The 20,252-nt window shown below is 35.7% G+C and overlaps 1 protein-coding gene across 7 annotated transcripts in view; it reads right to left on the reverse strand.

The window, feature by feature from the left end:
- Nucleotides 1-20,225, reverse strand: part of LOC124221780 (La related protein) — a 35,310-nt gene extending 15,085 nt beyond the window's left edge. For 2 of the 7 annotated variants that reach the window (XM_069137048.1, XM_046632080.2), the window contains exons 1-4: nt 11,002-11,056; nt 10,405-10,747; nt 1,050-1,123; nt 460-513 (exon numbers count right to left, since the gene is read on the reverse strand). In XM_069137048.1, the coding sequence (XP_068993149.1) occupies nt 460-513; nt 1,050-1,123; nt 10,405-10,438 (162 nt within the window). In that variant the 5' untranslated portion in view covers nt 10,439-10,747; nt 11,002-11,056. Of the gene's footprint in view, nt 1-459; nt 514-1,049; nt 1,124-10,404; nt 10,748-11,001; nt 11,057-18,691 lie in introns of those variants that run through there. The other 5 variants (XM_046632077.2, XM_046632075.2, XM_046632078.2 and 2 more) reach the window with 4 other exon arrangements.
- Between the last annotated feature and the right edge of the window lie 27 nt (nt 20,226-20,252).

The following is a 20,252-nucleotide window of genomic DNA, read 5'->3' on the forward strand; positions in this document are numbered from 1 at the left end:
GATTACGTACTGCTTATCGACTTATCGATAAGATGTCAAAATTAATGAATGGAGTGATTTCAATTATGGTATAAACTTTTCACAATTATGATTTGCTAATCATTTAACAGTTTTCTTGTTTTTTTTTTCCTTTAATTTGCACGAAAGCCGATAGTAATACACTCTAACTGGCATGGGAAATATTCAAGACAATGAAATCATAGTGGATTTTTAGAAGCATGTAAGAACACATTTGGTACCAAGACAATTATAATACAGCGTCGGCACATGTTTTAGATAAAGGTGTTCGGTGTTAATCTGGCAAAAGTTCTACACCTACAGATTTTCATGGAAATCTGTACGCTCTAGCTTTTGCAGGTTTGATATAGGTACACTGATAGTCATGTTGAGATTGAATTTTACTGTCTGTTTTCTAAATTAAATAATGGTAAGTAAAATTCAGGAAAATACGAAACCCACCTCTCCTTGAGCCCCAAGAGATGGCCAGTCTCCAATATCGGTAAAATCACTGGCCTGAAATATTGTAAAACGTATATGTTAATACTAACATAAAGATAATTTAAACAGTGATAAGTCATAGAAGTTAGCAAATACGGTATAGAAGCGGGAATGGTGATTTGCTGCGATGACAAACGAGTTAAAGAAATGTTGAGTCTAACAATACTCGGGCAAATTTATTAAACACGTAACTATACAAACACTGCCAAGGTATTATGGAAATTTCCAAACCGAGTATGAGTAGTAAAAACTCTGGGACACGGTGAGTAGTTTATAAATAGATTTACTAAAAATGATTATCACCGCAGATAGTTTCTGAAGCGTTGAGTGAAATCTGAAAATAAATCACCACGTAGCGAAACCAGGATCGTGATCCGATCAATTTATCAAAAGAGTAGCAATCGGGAAAATTCACTCAATCGAACACAGAACTGGTACAGTAACTCAAGATATTATATTTTAAATTTCCCAACCGATGTAGTCAAAAATTTTGCAAAGACCTGTGGAATCTATTAGACTGGAATAATCAATGATTCTAATGAAAATCTTACCTTTTGATTGATTTTTCTTCTGTCTTTTGGCGCTTTGACAATTGTTGGCTGCACACCGGTTGAAGAACCATTTTCTGCAAACAAGAATAAACATTTGTAACAACAAGTATACTTAATGACCAATAAATAACGTAATACTGGTAATAAAAATAAATATTGCAACAAACATTCGATAAGTTAAAAAAAAACATGAATAGACATTATGTGTATAATGTATTGATTAAGAAAGAGTCGCTCGTTATCAACTCCGATTGCTTAACCTTGAAGATAATCGCGTAACACTCGTACAAATAAATTATAGCATGAAATCAAATGCAATGGCAGAATTGAACGGTCTGTTCAATTTTCATTCTCATTCTTATAACTATACGTGCGCAATTCAACCTGTACAATCAGCAACAGTGTCAATAAGAAATGCTAAGTAATTTTTCACCGAATTTCCGGTTGAATACTAAATATGCCGCAAGTTCGTCAATTACGACATAATATAATAGTTGGAATAGGTGAAAAGTAAGCATTAATTCTCATATTTCGCAAACATGGATATTTCTTCACCGCTAGTTAATTGAACATAATTAGTTTTCAACGGAGACAGCAAAGCAAACTCTCAGACTATCTACTTATTGTACGAATACGAACGTACGCGATTCAAATTATTCTACGCTCTTCTTATCCAACCGTAAGAAACTATCGTCTCATTTGTAACTTTACTTACTAGAGAAAAAAATAGGATATTTTTAACAGAAAAAGAGGCAATCGCGTTGCACAGAGTTAAAAAAAAAAAAAAGAACGCAGAATACGGATATTTCATCTCCCGATAGTATGAGTTTAATTTCGCGTATTACACCCCCTCATTTCCAATTACACACGTATTATCACACATTTAAAGTATTTTCGTTACTTAAATAATGCGTATGTACGTTATATATACTTGCCCACAGAGCAAATAATTATTATTTTCACAAGTGAGAACAATAAGATCGAAAAGCAATAGCCTTAGCATCTTTTCGCGTTGTTACGTTACGTTAACGGTATATTACGCTATATATTTATTTTTGTTATAAATACGAAAATATACGAACGTTCCCAGTTGTTTCAGGCCTCGCGCCAAATACATCGGTGAAAAATATTATTTGCTTCGAAAGATTGAAAGATAGAAAAAAAATTTGGATAAATATGAAATTGGAAAAACGTCAAACGTTAGGCATCATACTATCGAATCATTTCGAGAATACCAAAAGCCGTAATAATTGAATCTGAAAATGATTATAATAAGTAAATCATTTGAAATATGAAAAAGCATATACCCGATGCCTAGAACTGTACTAGTCTTGCATTAAAACAGGTATTATCACCACACAGAGAGATTTAACCTGATTAGTTTACTCTGCCAAGTAAGCGTGAGCATGTAAAGAAATACACAATGCATGAATTGAACTGAATAAGGATATTTATCCAATTAAATTCATTGGCCAAACGTCGTCAAATTGTTATCGTGCACAGATTTCGCAATGCGAATACTGAACGTATGTAATCGTACGATGGTTAAAGATAAAAAAAAAAAAAAAAAATTCCCCTCAGCAACGAATGTAACACAATATGTAGCAAAGATGCGACGAAAGTGAGTGACTGTTTATTCGGATCGTAATGTCCGACCATATACCCATTTGTATAAATTTAATTTTAACAATCGTTAAATTTATACAAAGCCCTAACGAATTATTTCGATACATATATCAACTCTTGTTTATTCAGTAAAGAGTTACCTTGGAAAGGATGAATGAAAAAAAAAAAAATTTGAAACTTGTCTGTAAGAAGTAAATGTAAATAAGATTATTTATTATTCAAGCCTGTATTGTCAAATAATTAAACCTATCAATCAATTATATATATATATGTAATATGTACACATGATTTGATAAAATAGAAATAGAATAGAATATATATATATAGTGTTCAAATTTTGTTTCTGATCATGTACCAATCAGGAGACTTGATTATAAAATAAAATAGCTGATAAACGTACTGATATTTGTTTCCACGAAAAAATCACAATAACAACGAATAAAATCAATATATATATATATATATATAAAAAACAAATAAAAAATCAATTAATTGAACAAAAAAGCCCAAGAGTATTGATTATTTGTTGATTGAGGATTTGTATTAAAAAAAATTCCTCGTAAATAAATATGAGGTATGTAATCAACGTAACGTATAGTGTATATACGAATTAATTCCCAGGGAAGTGTTATAATAATTTTCGATATCGTTGTTGGTTGACGATATTTTTAGTCTGCAATCCGGAGCAATCCGATACGGAAAACCTTGGCAGCCGTGCGTATCTCGTTGCTTGTCTCTGGTTTACAGGTTAACCAAAGCGATCAAAATTTAAACTATTAACTCAACATATGCAAGTGCACACGTGCTTTCTGTACGAATATATTCAGGGTTCGTACGCTTTTTGGAACCCGAAATTCCCTGACTTTTCCAGGTGTTCCAGCCTGGAAATAGGATTTTTCTCAGTAACCTTCCAAGAAATATGCCGCTGATTGATGACAATTTTTTTGCATACCTAGTAATTAATTTACTGTCCGACTACTAATTTACAAACAGCAGCCAAAGATTTTCAGTAAGAAAAAAAACGAAAGGAGGTTCGATATCAAGTAATGTACGTGTGAGAACGAGTTTATTTCTTCAAGAAACTTAAAATTCCAGTCTTATTTTCGAAATTCCCTGACTTTCCCTAATTTTTCTCTGCTGTAAGAAACTTTCTAAATTTTCCCGGTTTTCCCTGTGCGTACGAACCCTGATATTATATATATTTGCCTTAATATATTCTGGAAACGAGAATATAATAATCACTTTTCAAATATAAAGTACGTTAATTTTTTTCACGCGATTTATAATTAATTTATAAAAAGCGTCCGACAATATATACATATATGTAAATGCATGTATAGAAAAATGTCGAATATTTGCACTGCGGTGCAAAATTTTGTAGTTTGAAAAATATCAAATCTCGCAAAAAAAATAAAATAACAAAAAAATTAACTCAAGGTTACCGACACATGCGTTATACATCATTTGCTTTTTTCTCTTCTCGGCTCCTAATATCAAGAACATTCGCTCTCCATTTTTATTTTCAAGGATAACCGAGGACAAGGAAAATTTACAGTTACTATCCCCAGTGCCCATCTGCTGTTCCTGCAGGTATAAGGATCAGGACTACAACGAAGCATTCACGATTCACTGAATGAAATAGGCTTTCGGTGAAACGTTCGAGAAGAACTTTAGAGGAGTATTTGAAACCAGAAATTCGAGAAAAAAAAAAATTAAGAACAGAGAAAAACTGTTTTTTCTTTGCTGCATGGTTATTTATTCTTTGAATTCGGCTGTGGTATTATTTTTGTTTTTGTTTTTTTTTTTATTTATTTATTTTTTTTTTTTCAAGAAAAAAAAACGATGGAATTTGCAGCCTTTCTTAATTCTCTTCTACAATTATTATCAACCGCCATTACAACTGCATCTATTTAAAATCTTTCATAATTTTTACAAAACAATTCAATTTACTTATATAATTTATATATATTTAAAAGGAAAATCGTATCACATTATACGAATAGTGGAAATTTTTCGACGATACTCAAGATCAGCTTCCCAAACCATTTATTCCTAGTTGTTAAAGTCATATATCGAGATTAGATATGAATTCAACGTTAAACCTCAGGCGATTACGTAACCAACATTCTCAGTTCATCGTGCACGTGTAGCGGGGTAAATCGCCACTACGTGTGATAATAAAAAACATACGATAAGCGTTTGTACAGTTGTTTTGAAATTGAACTCGAGTTTTTGAAAATAGCAGATTTCAAAAATAGAGATTAAAAAATGTTAATTTGAAAGTAGAATAAAAAAAAAAAAAAATCAAATAACACGTTTAAATTCTATCGTCACCCAATTTGAAATAATTGTCAAATATATCCAAGCGTGTAATAATACTCGTAGTATTGCCTGCTGGTGGTTCAACTTCACATGATACATATGTAATAAAATGTCTCAATATATAACTTCGTCGAAGGGGAGAAGAAAAAAAAAACGAAAAAGAAATTATCAGCAGCAGCTGAGACTTTCGAATGTTGTAAGAGAAAAAGAAAGAAATACAGAAACAGAGAGAGAGAGAGAGAGAGAAGAAACGAAATGCCAGGCAGAATATTCGGGCGAGGTTCAGGGCGACAAACAAATTCGAATCCGGAACATAAGGTGAAAGCAAGAAAACCTTTAACAAGTCAGCCAGCCAGCCCTGGCCTCAGGCAACTGGTTGATTAATTTCAATCGCTTATAATGTCAATCGAATGACCAGGTGGACACGACGGAACGAAAGAACGCCTCAGTCCAAGTTTCAACCTGTACCAATTAGAATTAAAAAAAAAAAAACGAATGGTGACTTTTAAATTTTTCTAACGAAAAGTAAATCTGATTACAGGGATTATGTATTCAAACGTAAATGCGGTAAAGGATGATTTTTATTTTTATTTATTTATATTTATTTAAATTTTTTAACTTTTCAAACATAATACAAGTTACCTACGTGCGCCTTAAAATACCCACGAATGCAATGCGACACAATGCAGCGGTGACTTACTTAATAGGTTTGTGAGCCCGAAATAGAGAGAATGTTGGATGACAAAGAAAGACGAGGTTGAAGTTAGTAACGTTATCTTGACGAAACATTGGGAGAAAGTCCACTATTTCCTTAGTTTTACAAAATATAAGTATAATTTGTTTCATTACGGTTTAATGAATTTCGACCACTTTCAAAATCGCGAAATTACGGTTTTTCTTCAACATGAACCGTTGCGATAACGTTACTTGCTGCGACATAAAACAAGCATGGTGCAAAGTCAACCTGCCCGTTGAAATTGACGGGAGGAGGCAATTATAAATCGACCGCTGATCAGGGACAATTATTTGTCATTGTTTCATTATGCTCACGTGTATTATTGTTGTCGTGGTTGTTGTTAGCGAGTCATAGAAAGCGAGAAAATATAAAGCACACGTGAACAAAGACTACTACGAATCCCCAAGTTTGCCCTTTGTACGTAAATAACAAATTAATGATTCTCTAATTGAAATAACTGTGCTTTTACTTGGTGATAACATTGCAATTGTTATTTATTTATTTTTATTAATTGAATCGAATTTGATTTTTATTTAAACTAAACAAACATTAATAATTGTGCTTGGCAGTCAACAACAACTACTTTTTTTCTCTTCACGAGCAGAGAAAAGATTTCGTTGTTTTATCAAAACCATGATTTATCACCGTACAGTTACGGAAGTCTATATATTGTAAGCGTTTATTTGTATGGGATGTTATCCCTGTGTGCGTCAAATGACAGTAACTGTATTGTAAATGTGAACTTTTACGTATTTCCGGTGTTTCGTTACGATATAGTTGACGTTTAACTTGTATTTCTAAAGAACTACACACACACATATATACATACATACATACGTGATAACAAAAATGACCAAGGAACTATGTAAAACGTATACGTTGATTACCGAGGAAAAACGATTTTACAATTCCCAACTATATAAAGCGTGAATCCCACTTGCTCAGCAGCAGTTATGTGATAAGACTTTTAACACAAAATAATTATACTTTCAAATTTTTTTTTTAAATATGTCTTTTGCTATATCCAACATCGGTTCCTATGTGAAAATTCTCTCAAAATTCTTTCCGACGTTCGGCAGTAATTCCAAGGACAAACGAGATGATGGAAGGATATAAACCCCCCCCCCCCCCCCCCCCCCCCCCGCCCCGGGACAAGTTTCGACGAGTAAAGCAATGAACAAAAACCTTCAAAGCCAGATTTGCGCATAAATTAGATGCGTCCGTCTATACGTATGGATATACACGTATAATACAGATCGAATCAAAGATTTTAGTATCACCAGAATTCAGGCGTCAATATCCGGCCGAACATCTGCACAGGGTGGCCATCGAGAAGTTTTCGCATCAGCACGCAACGCCACGAGGCTTCTGCTTCTCGTTTTTACAAAGATCAGGGGAACCGGTTCGGTTCGCAAAGGTTCGAATCCTCTTTTACGAGTAGCCGTCGTCGTTTCCAAATGGCAAATCGATTTTTGGATCGTGTATCGTGTGACGTAGGTACGTTTAGGATAAGTCAGAATTGACACTGACACGAATCGTGATCTATATTATACTCAATCTTCGAACAATTCACTAATGCATAAAATAAAGTTTCCTTTTGAAGGAAAAAAGTTCCGCTGAACCAGTCAAATTTTTTAAAAAATGTTGAATCAGGGACACGAATTTCATCTAACAAAGACGAAATGAAAATTTACACAAGCCGCAGAATGAAATTGGACATAGTATTGCAAAAATGACATAAGCCGTGGCTATTGAACATATTGACTGGTATCTTATAATTATTGTTGTAAATTTATAACGATTAGTGAGTAGAGTCGCATACATACACATTAAATACACGACACCGCACGTAATATTATACGTGTATGTAACGATTGATTTATTATTCACCATGTGTTCGTTTCGTATAATTTTATACGTATACATGTAATATAGAAGCTCGGAACCTTGAAGAAGACGGAAACGGCAAAGCCGCCGATTTTGCGGAGGCGTTATCGTCGAAAAGTGCGCGAATGAATAAGTCTGCGTGAAAATATGTCGGAAAGAAGTTCGACGTCGATTCATTACCACCTGTTCAAACTCGATATAGCGATACAAGTTTTTGCAATTACTTAACTCGATGTGTAACACAGCGACACGATGTTATTGTACTTTTTGGTTGATTCAATAAATGACGAATATCGAGCCAAAGAATGAACGTTCGTGACTAAGTACAAGAAATATTCAATTATCGTAAACGACGATTCGGAGAGTCGCTGATTAGAAGAAACAACAATCTCAATCTAATAAAAGAATTTCTCCTTGTACAAATTTTCCGCGTCTGTGAGAGTTAAAGAACCTAAAAATTGGCACAAGACCAACTTTTCAGTCTCAAATTGAGCGTAAAAATTCTAATTTATTCATTATATTTCTGAACAACTGTATCGTCAATTTTTAAAGGTCAACAAGACATAAAAATCACGATTCCCAAAAAATAAAAATCTTTTCTCCAATCGCTAAGATTTGATCTCTCTTTTCTAGTCTCAATAAAAATAAAAAGAAAAGAAAAGTGAACAGTGTTTCGGAGGTGAAAAAATAAAAATTTTTAATGGTGAATCCGTACACGCATTATACATTGTATACGCATAATTTTGCCCCCATTTTATCTAGAATATATGGTAGAAAAGCACCAGCGTTGCGTATAAAACTTATTTTCAGCCCAGTCTAAACTCTAAAGATAAAGATAAAGACAACAACGACCAAGCTATAGTTAATACATATGTGTATGTGTGCAGCGGGCAGAGTTTTGAGAGAGTGCCAAAGTCTGGGATGACTTTGAAATTAGGTCTCCACGTAATAACCGACATACCAACTAACTAATCTGTACACCTCACGTCGGAGTTCGGTCGTTGAACTATCTTTATTAACAATGATAAATCTTGCAGCAGATTCGGATTATATCCTTGTTATAGAAATCGCATAACTAATAACATAACTGATTAGCACAGGCGGCGATTGGCTGATTTCTTTTTTTTTTTTTAATATACTCTTACCTGTACGCATAATAATGCAGCAACATGTGTAAATTTCGAATTATATAAATAAAGCTAGAAATATAACGACGCCTGCATATCCATAAAAATTTACGAGCTGATCTTACTTTTACTTGGACGAATTTTTGAAACTGATTAAGTAAATAACTCACGGGTTTTATTGGTACGATTTCGACGGCTTTTAGGAAAAGAGAGAAAAAGAAATAAGACTTGAATATCGTTACAGACGAATGTCAGGATTCGTAAGAGAATCGCGGTAATAATTATTTGACATTTAGATGTCCTGCGTGCGTAATATACATATATACGTTTATATAACTCAAAGAAAGTAAAAGCGCACCGCTGCAGCTGATGTGACATGTAATGATTATATTATATACATACTAACGTTATTCCGTATTTCAAATTATTCGCAAAAATAAAATCAAAAAAATACGGATGACAATTAAAAGATCTTCCATACAATTATAACTAGTGGTGACAGAAGTAACCGAGATAAATTTTATCTTACCATTATAATTTACCTACAAGATTCTCATATACAACCGTTTGTGGATGAAAAAAAAAATTTCATTCAGTTGTACGTATAATAAATTTCAACTATACGTGCGCGTATAACTGAACGTAATCGAAAACATTTTCTCTACAGCATATACTTTCTTCAATATACCTAAGCATTAAAACTGCAACTGCACGTTGTAATAAAATGATTCGATCGATAAATGATATCGCTACAGTTTGTCATAATAAGAGACTAATTGTAAACCGGAAACATGAAGTACGTATCGGCGAACATTGCCGATATACTTGTCGCAAGGCGAATTTGATCGAAATGATCGATGTATAATTCGTAAAGCATTGCAGAAACCAAGTATTTATGATTGGGTGTTTCGAAAAAAGTTATTCATCATTTTCCATCGTGGCACCCCCAAAAAGTTTGTTCGGTTTAAAAGAAATATTCTGTGAAAAGACGAGTGTTCTGCGTTGTGTGGAAAATCGTGCTAGTTTGATTTTTTTACTTTTTTCACATTTTTTTCAATTCGTGAACAAACACGCCATAGCACTTCAATTATTATTTCTTTCCTGACGTTTATATTCAACCCAAAGATCACGATCCGTAACACAACGATATATCATCCGGGAATCTTATTCTCCTAAATTAGAAGTTCATATCGAATTAAAACTATTTCATGAGATTGAATTAATAATGAAAAAGTCGTCAGATACGCGTCTCAAACAACAACTGGAGACTTGATATAACAAGCGTGGGTCTTTGTGACGTAAGTTGATATTGTTACGATTGATATAAGTGATAGAAAAAATATATCATTCCACGTAACTCGGAACGCTCACGTTTTGACAGAACCGTTGTTTTACCCTAAACAAATTTTTCAGAGGTCGCGATGGTGGAAAATCGCAAGTTATTTTTTTTCTAAAATACCCTAATGTATACCGTATACGTATAATGTGGTAAATAATTTAATAAGACAGATTTTTTTGTCACTAACACACGAATAGTACTAATTAATATTCGTGAACCGAAATAATGTATATACATAAAAATTAACATATGGACTAGTTTTCAAGGAAAAGAAGGAAAAGAGGATAGATTTGTATCACATCAAATGCGAAAACTCACGTGCAGGCGCGACGTCGTTCTCGTTAAATTTCATTATGCCTCGTATTCCAATAACATAATCCGTTATTTTCACTTTTATTCAGTAGAACACTGTTCAAATAATATCGGCACGCACATACACACACCGCACGTATTTGCCACACAAATTATCAACTGTGTTTATTACGGATATTCCTTCACTGAAATATCTCGGGCGTAGCACACAGGCTTAAATTGTGAACTCTAACTGCCGTAAATACAACAATATACGATATTTAAACCGCGACGACGACGGTATCAAAAATATCAATCTTCAAAAGCACATCGTCTTCGTCAATTTATTCCTTACTTTTGTCGACCGGTGCTAAAAAATAATTTAAAACTATTTGAAAGTTCAAGGATATAATTTACATACTTTTGTAACGTTTACAATATAAATTAATGAAAATATGCGGTAAGCTTCACACGGCAGCTGTAAGAGACGACAGTGTGAAAAATAAAATACAGTTACGTAATGCCGAATTGGCATTAGTGATTGAAAAAAAATGAATGATAATAATAATGGAGAAAAAAAAAAAATTTTTTTTGTTTGAAAAAAGAAGGGAAAAGCAAAATAACTCTAAATATTCTGTATGTGTCTCAGATCAGACTTGGCGTCATCCGTTGCCATGCGAGCCCAGCGTTGTACTGAGAGCTCGAAAGTGAGTCGACGTGTAAAATTACGATGAAGACGACGACGTCGACTCTGCGAACCTCGCCTCGTCTTTCCTTGTTCGCCTGCCAGATTGCAGCCGCAAGTTCACAGGCACAGGTATAAGACGTAACAAGGATGTCGTATACACGTACGTTAGGATGTTTTAGAAAAAAATAAATCGCGACTTTCCATCGCGACAACCCCTAAAAAGTTTGTTCGAGTTAAAAGAAAGCTTAGTTACGTGGAAGATTGCGCTCAGTTGATTTTTCAATTTTATACATTTTTTGAAATTCATCAAGTATCGCGAATGATATTTTTTTCTGTCGCTTATATCAATCGCAATATCAATTCACGTCACAAACAAGACCCACGCTCGTAATACCAAGTCTCCAGTTGATGTTTGAAAAGCGTATCTGACGACGTTTTCATTATTAATCCAATCTCGTGAAATAGTTATAATTCGATACGAAGTTCTAGTTTAGAAGAATAAGATTCCCGGGTGATATATCGTTGTGTTACGGATCGTGATCTTTGGGTTGAATATAAATGTCAGGAAAGAAGTAATAATTGAAGTGCTAGAGCGTGTTTCTTCGCAAATCTAAAGAAATGTGAAAAAAATGTAAACTCAAATGAGCCGCGATTTTCCACACAACGTAGAGGGCTCATTTGTAGTAAAATTTTTCTTTTGACCTACGCAAACTTTTTAGAGGGTGGCGCGGTGGAAAATTATATTATTTTTTCTGAAACACCCTATTGAAACATAATGTTTAATGTTTTGTATCGCGTATTCTTGCAATTCCAGAACGATAATTTTGAAACGTCGTGAAAACGATACCCATTTATCTTGTACAATTTTTTATTACTTATATATGTATATATATAATATAAGAAAAATGAGAAAAAAGAAATTTTTCTACATGCACATAATATTACGCATACCTAAGTCAGTCACGCTTGGCTGATTCGCGTCCCAGAGAATGTGCAGCGGTGGCTCGGCATTTGTGCAAATAATTGATAATTTATCTAAATCTAATCTATGAATTTCTGTCCCCCTTGATCAACTGATTGCAGATTTTTAACATTTCCGGCGAGATTCAATAAATTATTATTCTCTTCTCGTCGCTTATAACCACCGTTCTATTTTTTCTTCTAGTTTTATTTATTTTATTTTATTTTTTGATTCTTAAAACATGTCTCATTGCAGGTAAGCGTTTCCATTTTTTCATTTCTTCTTTTTTTCCAAACTATTACACGTGCGTTTACTTCACGATAATACGTTACACGTACGTAACGTTTGTTCAGCTGCAACTAGAAATATGCAAATAAAATAAAATAAAATAAAAGGATCGGAGCTGACGATAAACTATCGTATATGTAATAATAATCTAAATAATAATCATCTCTCCTACGGCTACTGCTGCACGAGGCACTAAATTCTTGGCAAAAACTCAAAGTCTGAACTGACTCGCAATAATTCTACTGCACCGTTGACTTGCCTTGAGGAATAGAAGACTAAAACTATACCTCGTCGTGTAATAAAACCGGTAGCTGACCAAGTTTTAAGGCTAGATTCGACACGCTTTTAGATAATAGAAGAGGCAGACGAACAATTCGTGCACTTATCATTTTTAACGCGTGACTTTTTATGTCATATTTTTATTAAATACATACATGCATACATACATACATATATATAATGAAACGATCTATATGTGCGTTGTTTCTCGTTCCAGACAAGGCGGCAGTAAAATGATTAATTACTCATGCAACAGCAGGTGAAAACGTGCACGTGCAGAATGTAGAAGAAAATAAACGACCAGGATGGGATCAATTTTATTTAACACGCAGGCGGAAACTTGCAAGTTACAGGTACACGCATATGCCTATAAAACGAGATAAGCTCGCTCCATATCTTGAACTACAATGGTCTGAACACAGGAGGCAAATTACGTCAAACAACAAAACGTGATCAAGTGATAAACCGAACTACAGTGATAATTATAACCGCCTTGCAATATTGTGTTTTATTATAGGTAGTTTGAAGATTATTGAATACATATATTTTTTAATTAATCTCTTTTTTTAGATTCGTGATTCGTGCTATTAAAAAGAAATTGGAAATTCGAACAATTTTTCAATCAAAGCCTGATTATATGTATATAATATACGACGTTGTATATCGTGTATATATACATAAAATACCGCTCTACAACACAGGTACAAGATATAATCATATCTGCAACACGCCGATTTCAAAGATAAGAGAATGAAAACGTGGATAAGTCCCTTTGCTATGCTATAGCTAAAAAGTGTATAATAATATGAGTACGTGAGCGAATTACGTACAATCCTAATTACTATCGGCTATAATATTACGATAAATGTCGCACAATCTTGACATTGATTGATTTTTTCCTCCTTTTTCTTTTCATCTCAAAATATCGAAAAGAACAATAATGTCACGGTACATACATTGTAAGTTTTTTTTTTAATTTTTGGTCACGTATTTATTATACAGTTGTGCAGACGACGATCATTTATACATTTTTACCACCTGCACTTTCGGGCGGTTTTTAACTATTATCGTCATCGTCATCATCACCATTATTATTATTATATTTTTTCGCGTTACCTCGCAATCTCCCGACAATGCCGTTTTTTGGCACGTGAAAAAACATTACTACAAATTTCGTGTCAGGATAGTTTTACCGAATGATTCGGATATCCGAATATCCAGACAGCTTCGATCCAAGTGTGAGCGCTAATATAATATAAAATAAGCTCCACGGGTGATGTAAAAATAATAAATGATGTAATTTATGTATCAATTTATCGAAGAGAAAAATAAAATTTAAATTCAATCGATAGGGAACAATCTCGACGTTCTCAAAAGTCGAATAAGAATATATATAACGGGTCATTGCCAAAACTGTAAGATACAACGATGCTCGACGTTTATCGCGAGTTGTTGATTTGTTCCGGCCGGCCGGAAGTAGTAAGTTAAGGAAGGAAGATCGTGTACGTTATACTTGTACTGCGCGCATGTTACAACGATGATTGATTGTAATTTAGTAAAAGGAATAAATCGACGACGATCATTGACGAGTTTATTATACAAGTCCTCACAAAGGTGTCCAATTTCTTCATTACTCCTATACTTTATATTACACAGAGAATAGATGATTTTAACCACCGTCGTACCGACATTCCCGTCCTTTTATCAAGCTCGTATTTTACTTGCAGGCATGTAAATATGCGATAATCGAATAGAGATTAAATGCTTTTATCCCGATTACGCACATAGGTATTCGCCTTCTTATAACGACACCTGTTATAACACCGCAATGCTTAATCGATGTAGAGGTTGAGGACAAGTGAGAAAAAAAAAGATACATAATACGTACAATATATAACACGAGAGAAGGAGAAGGTGTAGGTTTAGGTGGTTAACACCGTTTGAAATTAATTTCTTACACTACATTATTATTATTGTTGTCGTCGTTACTATTATTCTATGGTGGTTAAATACACTGCGTGTCTACGTATGTTGTATATACGTACAATATTGTAGGTATAGAAGTGACGTTGAATACTTACCGCATCGTTGACAATTCATTTGTATAAACCTACTAGGAAATTGTATAATTTTAAATATATTAAGAGCGATAACTACGCGCATGTAGAGTACATAATGAGGTAGTGCAGAAATTATTTATTTCTTCTTAATCGTTGGCGCGAATTTTGCACATACATGTATACATTTCTGTGTACCTAATTCAAATACGCAAGTTAATATATAACTCAACCAAAACAACAGCAGCTAGTAACGGCGGTGTGTTCTTCGCTGTATGCCGTGACTTCTCTCTCTCTCTCTCTCTCTCTCTTTCTCTTACGTTTACAAAGCTGACGTGAGTAAATCGAATCGAAGAATTAACGATCGTACGCAACTGCTTTTTTTATATCAATCCTAACAGGCGGCATATTTACGCTACTAAAATATCAATCCTGAAGGATTTTCGTCATTTAAAATTCAGTCATACGGGTAAATCATTGACCCGTGCGAAAAGTTGGCAGATTTTTTCTCTTCAAAGGAGTGGATAAAAATTGACAATGAGAATTTGATCATCTTTGGTAAATTTTTTCAGTACGGGGAAAAAAAGAATAACGATATTATTTTGAATATAGAAACTCCAATGCGAAATACAGTCGTCGTTTGTACCGATGGATATATCGTTCTGTGGATAGACGGCAGGCAGCGTGTTGGTATCGCCACGGCTGTCGTTGATTGCGAATTACGTAAGTACACGTAAGAGAGCCGAGAGAAGCACAACACGCAGAAGGTCTCGTCGAAATAGGATGAGGCGAGCGTGCGTACGGCGGAGAATAAGAAAGAAATGTGTCGGCGTTCGTCCCCTCAGTGGGACACGTAAACAACATTGTTTACCATTCCCGTTTGCCAAATAATCTCCCCCGTGTATAATTGTTTTTGAAAAAAAAAGAAAATAAAAATAAATGAGAGATAGACGGAGAGACGATATCTCGGGGAAAATGAAACGATAGAAAGCGACAAGAAATTTCAATGACAACAAAAAAAAAAAATCACTTAGAGAATATTATTACGATCAGGCAGCGCGAGACGTATAATCGACGAATTAAATTTGATTGAAAATTCAATCTACCTATCCGTAGCAAGTCGAGAAGAAAAGAGAGTGAAAAAAATGTACGGTAATATACCATTCGAATTCAAATTGGCGTAAGTTAATTAATTGCCGGGCGGTGATATAAAACGTCAACCTGCAGCTTTGGACGTATTATGTATTATAATCGTATAACGCGATATTTGGTGCAAACACGTGTGCGTCGTATTACTTATCGCAATCGGTCATGTTGATAACAGATCAATTCTTACGAGTATTATAATACAAAAAAAAAAGGTGTGGAAGCGGGATTTAGAAAATAGAAAAATTTCCGCATTCGTTTATAAATTGATCGCGTATCGGTCCGCACGGAGATTACGAATTAATTATACGCGCAGAGGCATAATCGGAACTATAAACGTACATACTTTACGTTATACATACTTCGTCGCATCATTCAACGCACGTTGCGTGTGATGCATTGGACTGATTAAGCGATAATACGTATGCAGATGCAGTAACAGAACCATGCAACAGGTGACGAAGATGACGAGGAGGGCAACGACATTCGAGACGGAGATTCGCGACTGCTGTTTTAGTTATTACAGGAGAAGAGTGCAGATGCGGAAAGATGCCTACTTTCGGCACTGTGTAAATAAAACGGGGCTAGCATCAAGTCCGCGAGTTTCATACATGAGGTTGAAGTTAGCAACGTTATTGTAACGAGTGATTAACGTTTCGGAAAATCGTTACTTCACAATTGCAGGAATTTCTGAAATTCAGTAAATTACAATTTTCATATTTTGAAATCTTGACTACATCAAAGTCGTTATAAACTTACAGAATAGTCATTGTTTCGTTACGTTAACGTTACTAACTCCTGCCTCGTTGTTAAACGAGGTCCGAGTTAGTAAGGCTGACGAATAACGAGACATTGGTATGAAAAATCATTACCTTACGATTTTAGAATGATTTCGAAAGAATTGGGTTCTCAATACATGACCACCTTACGGTTAATAAACTTCGAACAATCCTACAGCTGTGAAAGTAACAACAATTTAAACGTTACTGCGTTAAAACGTTCATTTTCTTTTACATCGAAAACGACGACAATAACGAGACGAAGAACCGTTCTTTAATCGCAACTTTTGACGTTTTTCATCTGTTAGATTTTTATTTTATGATTAATTAATTGATCTAGATTGTCGATAAAGAGAGGAAAGGCCGTTGTCGAGAGATAAATTCGGGACAAATTAATCTTGGCGAAGGAAATATAACAATAATGATAATAATAATAGCAATAAGATAAATATCATCGGTCCGTATTTTTCCAACAGAAAAAGACGACGGTAAAATAACTTCGTTCTGCTCGCCTGTACCCGATATCCTTCCTATCCGTATTATTATCATAAATTATTATTATTATTATCGTTATGTATATAAGCATAAATTTTAGCCATCGAATAAAATATCATTTTACATCACTTGCTATTGAAATTCCTGAAGCGTTATATATTAGCCTGTATATCTAGATCCGGCAGCGTATCAACAACAAACGCACACGCCGAGCATCATTAAACGTATAAGCTCGTACATTAATTTCGCTCGCGTGTGCGTAAAAAGACAATGGTGAAAACGAAAACTAATTTTACAACAAGGCGAATCACTTTAAAGAGATGAATTAAGCGAGAATACGTTAAACGTTGATTATTGTAGCGTATATGATGTGTACAAGGTGTATAGTAATGAAAATACGCTCTGCGTAAGATGCCGATTCTTTTAAACCACGTAATTGGCAAACCTGCGTAAGTAAGTAAGCATGTTAGAAGGAAGGACGGGGGGATTCGAGCACGAAGTGATATCGTCCGAAAGTGAGAGTTGGAGGAAAACCTGTTCCATACAACAGCGAAGTTGGGAGAGATATGAAGTGTAACCACCACCCACCCATGATTGGCAGTAGTTATAGATCGATGTGACGTGGCAACGTAATTATCGAGGATAAATGCCACTGCAATTTCCAGCTAATTAATGAGAATAAGGAAAAATGTGAACAACCAAGAAAAATACATTATCGTTCCGGTTGTTATATTATGCTGGAGTAATGATATTTTTCAATGGTCAAAAAAAAAAGAACGACGACGACGACGAGTAAACGGTGTTAGGTAATAAGTGTCAACAGGTTGTTCAACACACCGCTAATGCTAATGAATCATCCAAATTTATATACCTAGATCAGAACTCGTGACTTTTGCCACGTGTTCAACCAGTTAGATTTACTATACATGTACGCATATATCTAGTATCTAATTTTTCATTCAATAAAGCAGAAAACTGATTTTTATTCTTTGGCTACGTTTCTTTGTTTCGATTATTTATGTTCCTTTGTAAGCAGGAATTATTAATGAGTTTGAAAAAAGAAATCAAGGTAGGTGTTTATGGAAGCACAAAGTTGAATAATAAAGAAAATATTTTAATTTCTAAAACATTTCCAGTACTTTAGGGATCATTAGAAAACATTGGGGTGGAAAAAACCTTGAATCCTATCACCGAGAATATATGGAGTAGTAAGAGATAAAATTTTTGCCAATCAAACATACTATCGACAGTTCATTGAGTCTAAAATGCAGCGACTGCACACGCTGATTCATGAATGGCACATAGTATTGAATAGTAAACAAATGATGCAGCAGTATTGCAAACAGCCAAAGCAACCATGTCTGGACTTTGTGAGAGGAGCTATCGTAGCTCCTCGAATCTTCGAAACTCAGATGCAGAAGCCGTTCAAGAAATGTTTGAACAAAGAAAGCGAGAATCGAAGGTTTCGATATGTAAATAGAATTGGTCAAGTTGATGTTCATTGAAACAATATCCCTTTAACGTGAAACCAACGTTTAAAATCTATCAAGAGATTCCTGTTTCATTGAAACTGAACGATTTCAATTGGCGTTATCCTGGAAAAATAATATGCACAACTTACCAATTTTTCCTCTCTGCTGCTGCGGCTGAAGCACCCTTTTTTCTCTCTCCGCAACCACCGGCTTCTCGACCGGCTTTTCTGTAGGAACTGGCGCAGAGACGATTACAGCCTGAGGTAAGGATGGCTGAGGTCGATTGCCGCCGCTGCCTTTGCTCTTCATCCACGGATTGACAACCGGTATAGGAGCCTCGACGTACTTGACCGGCTCTGTATCAGTTTCTGGCTCAGTACCAGCATCGTCTTTATCTTTGGGGACATCTTTGGCGAGAGAGTGTTCGGCGGCGCTCTTTTCGTTCCGCTCGCCTCTCTCCTTGTGTCCTCGCTCGTCGACAGCGTCGCTGTGCTGAGTCCTGGAATGATACCTCTCTCTGTGATGATACCGATCTCTATGATCATGGTGCTCTCGATTCTCCCTGTGTTTTTCTTTTCTGCGGGCGCTCTTTGGAGCGACGGTTTGAAACTCGCTGTCGCTCTCCGCCTCCCCGTTGTTCAGAGGCTTGGCTTCCTCCACCTCCGAAGCAACCTCGACTGCGTTCTGATTCGACCTGGAGGACGGGTTCTGAAAATTCCTCTCCGACCTACCGTAGTGCGAACTGTATCTCCTCGTCGATTTCTGGTACGATTTACCGCGTTGGACGACCGCCGATGAGGGTTCGGCGGACATCCGGTCTTTCCCAGCGACCCGGGGCGCATCGTTTATGTTCTCCTTATTGTTGTCGTTGTTTTTTGGGTTGAGTACACTGGCGTAAGAGATGCCTTGGCCCTCGTTCGTCTCTCTCGCCCCGCCGCTGCCGCCTTGCATGCTCGGAGCCACCTTTGCCGCCATATTGGATCACTCGGCGATATAAAAACACGAGGCGGACGATACTTTCCGCTCCACAATTCATTCAACCATTAAATATGAGACATCTGGTCACTTACGGTGAATTGAGATCGACGAGGAATTTCAGCGGGTCGGATTCAGAGACGAGTTTATTCAGCCAATTATGGGATATGCGCCGCACTCAGTCCATGTTTAACGCAGGCGAGAGAACGAGCGCGTGGCTGGCCGCATGCGGGACTCGCGGTTGCTCTCCAGCTAGCACGCGGCGCTGACTTGGCAAATATCGATGCACTGGTCAATTTTCAAGGGTGAAACTCACGGTCTGATATCACCATGAGATAGTCGGACGATCGAACGTTCGTCGCCGCGAAAGCTGTAAATTAAGAAGAGCTCGTGTTGGCCGTGATATTTGAATGTCCCTCAACGGTATTGTATATCCTTTTCCGACTTTAGCTGCAAGCCCTGGCTAGCAGACAGCACCTTGTACCGCGGAGATGATTTTATATCGAGCGAAAAAAATACGCGCACTTCGTCAAATTGTATTGTCCGCTAATTTTTACTTCCGACAATTTTTATCTCTCCAGAAATTTTGTCGTATCCTTGCAGATTAAGAGAACACGGTACATTTTAAAATCCTCCTTTACTACGAACGCTGAACCACAAACAGCACAAACACATGTGGCCGACGCTGAATCTTGGCCTTTGAGCGAGCTGAAATAATTATTCCAGATACTAGAA

Source organism: Neodiprion pinetum, chromosome 6, assembly GCF_021155775.2.
Source record: "Neodiprion pinetum isolate iyNeoPine1 chromosome 6, iyNeoPine1.2, whole genome shotgun sequence".
Classification (NCBI taxonomy): domain Eukaryota; kingdom Metazoa; phylum Arthropoda; class Insecta; order Hymenoptera; family Diprionidae; genus Neodiprion; species Neodiprion pinetum.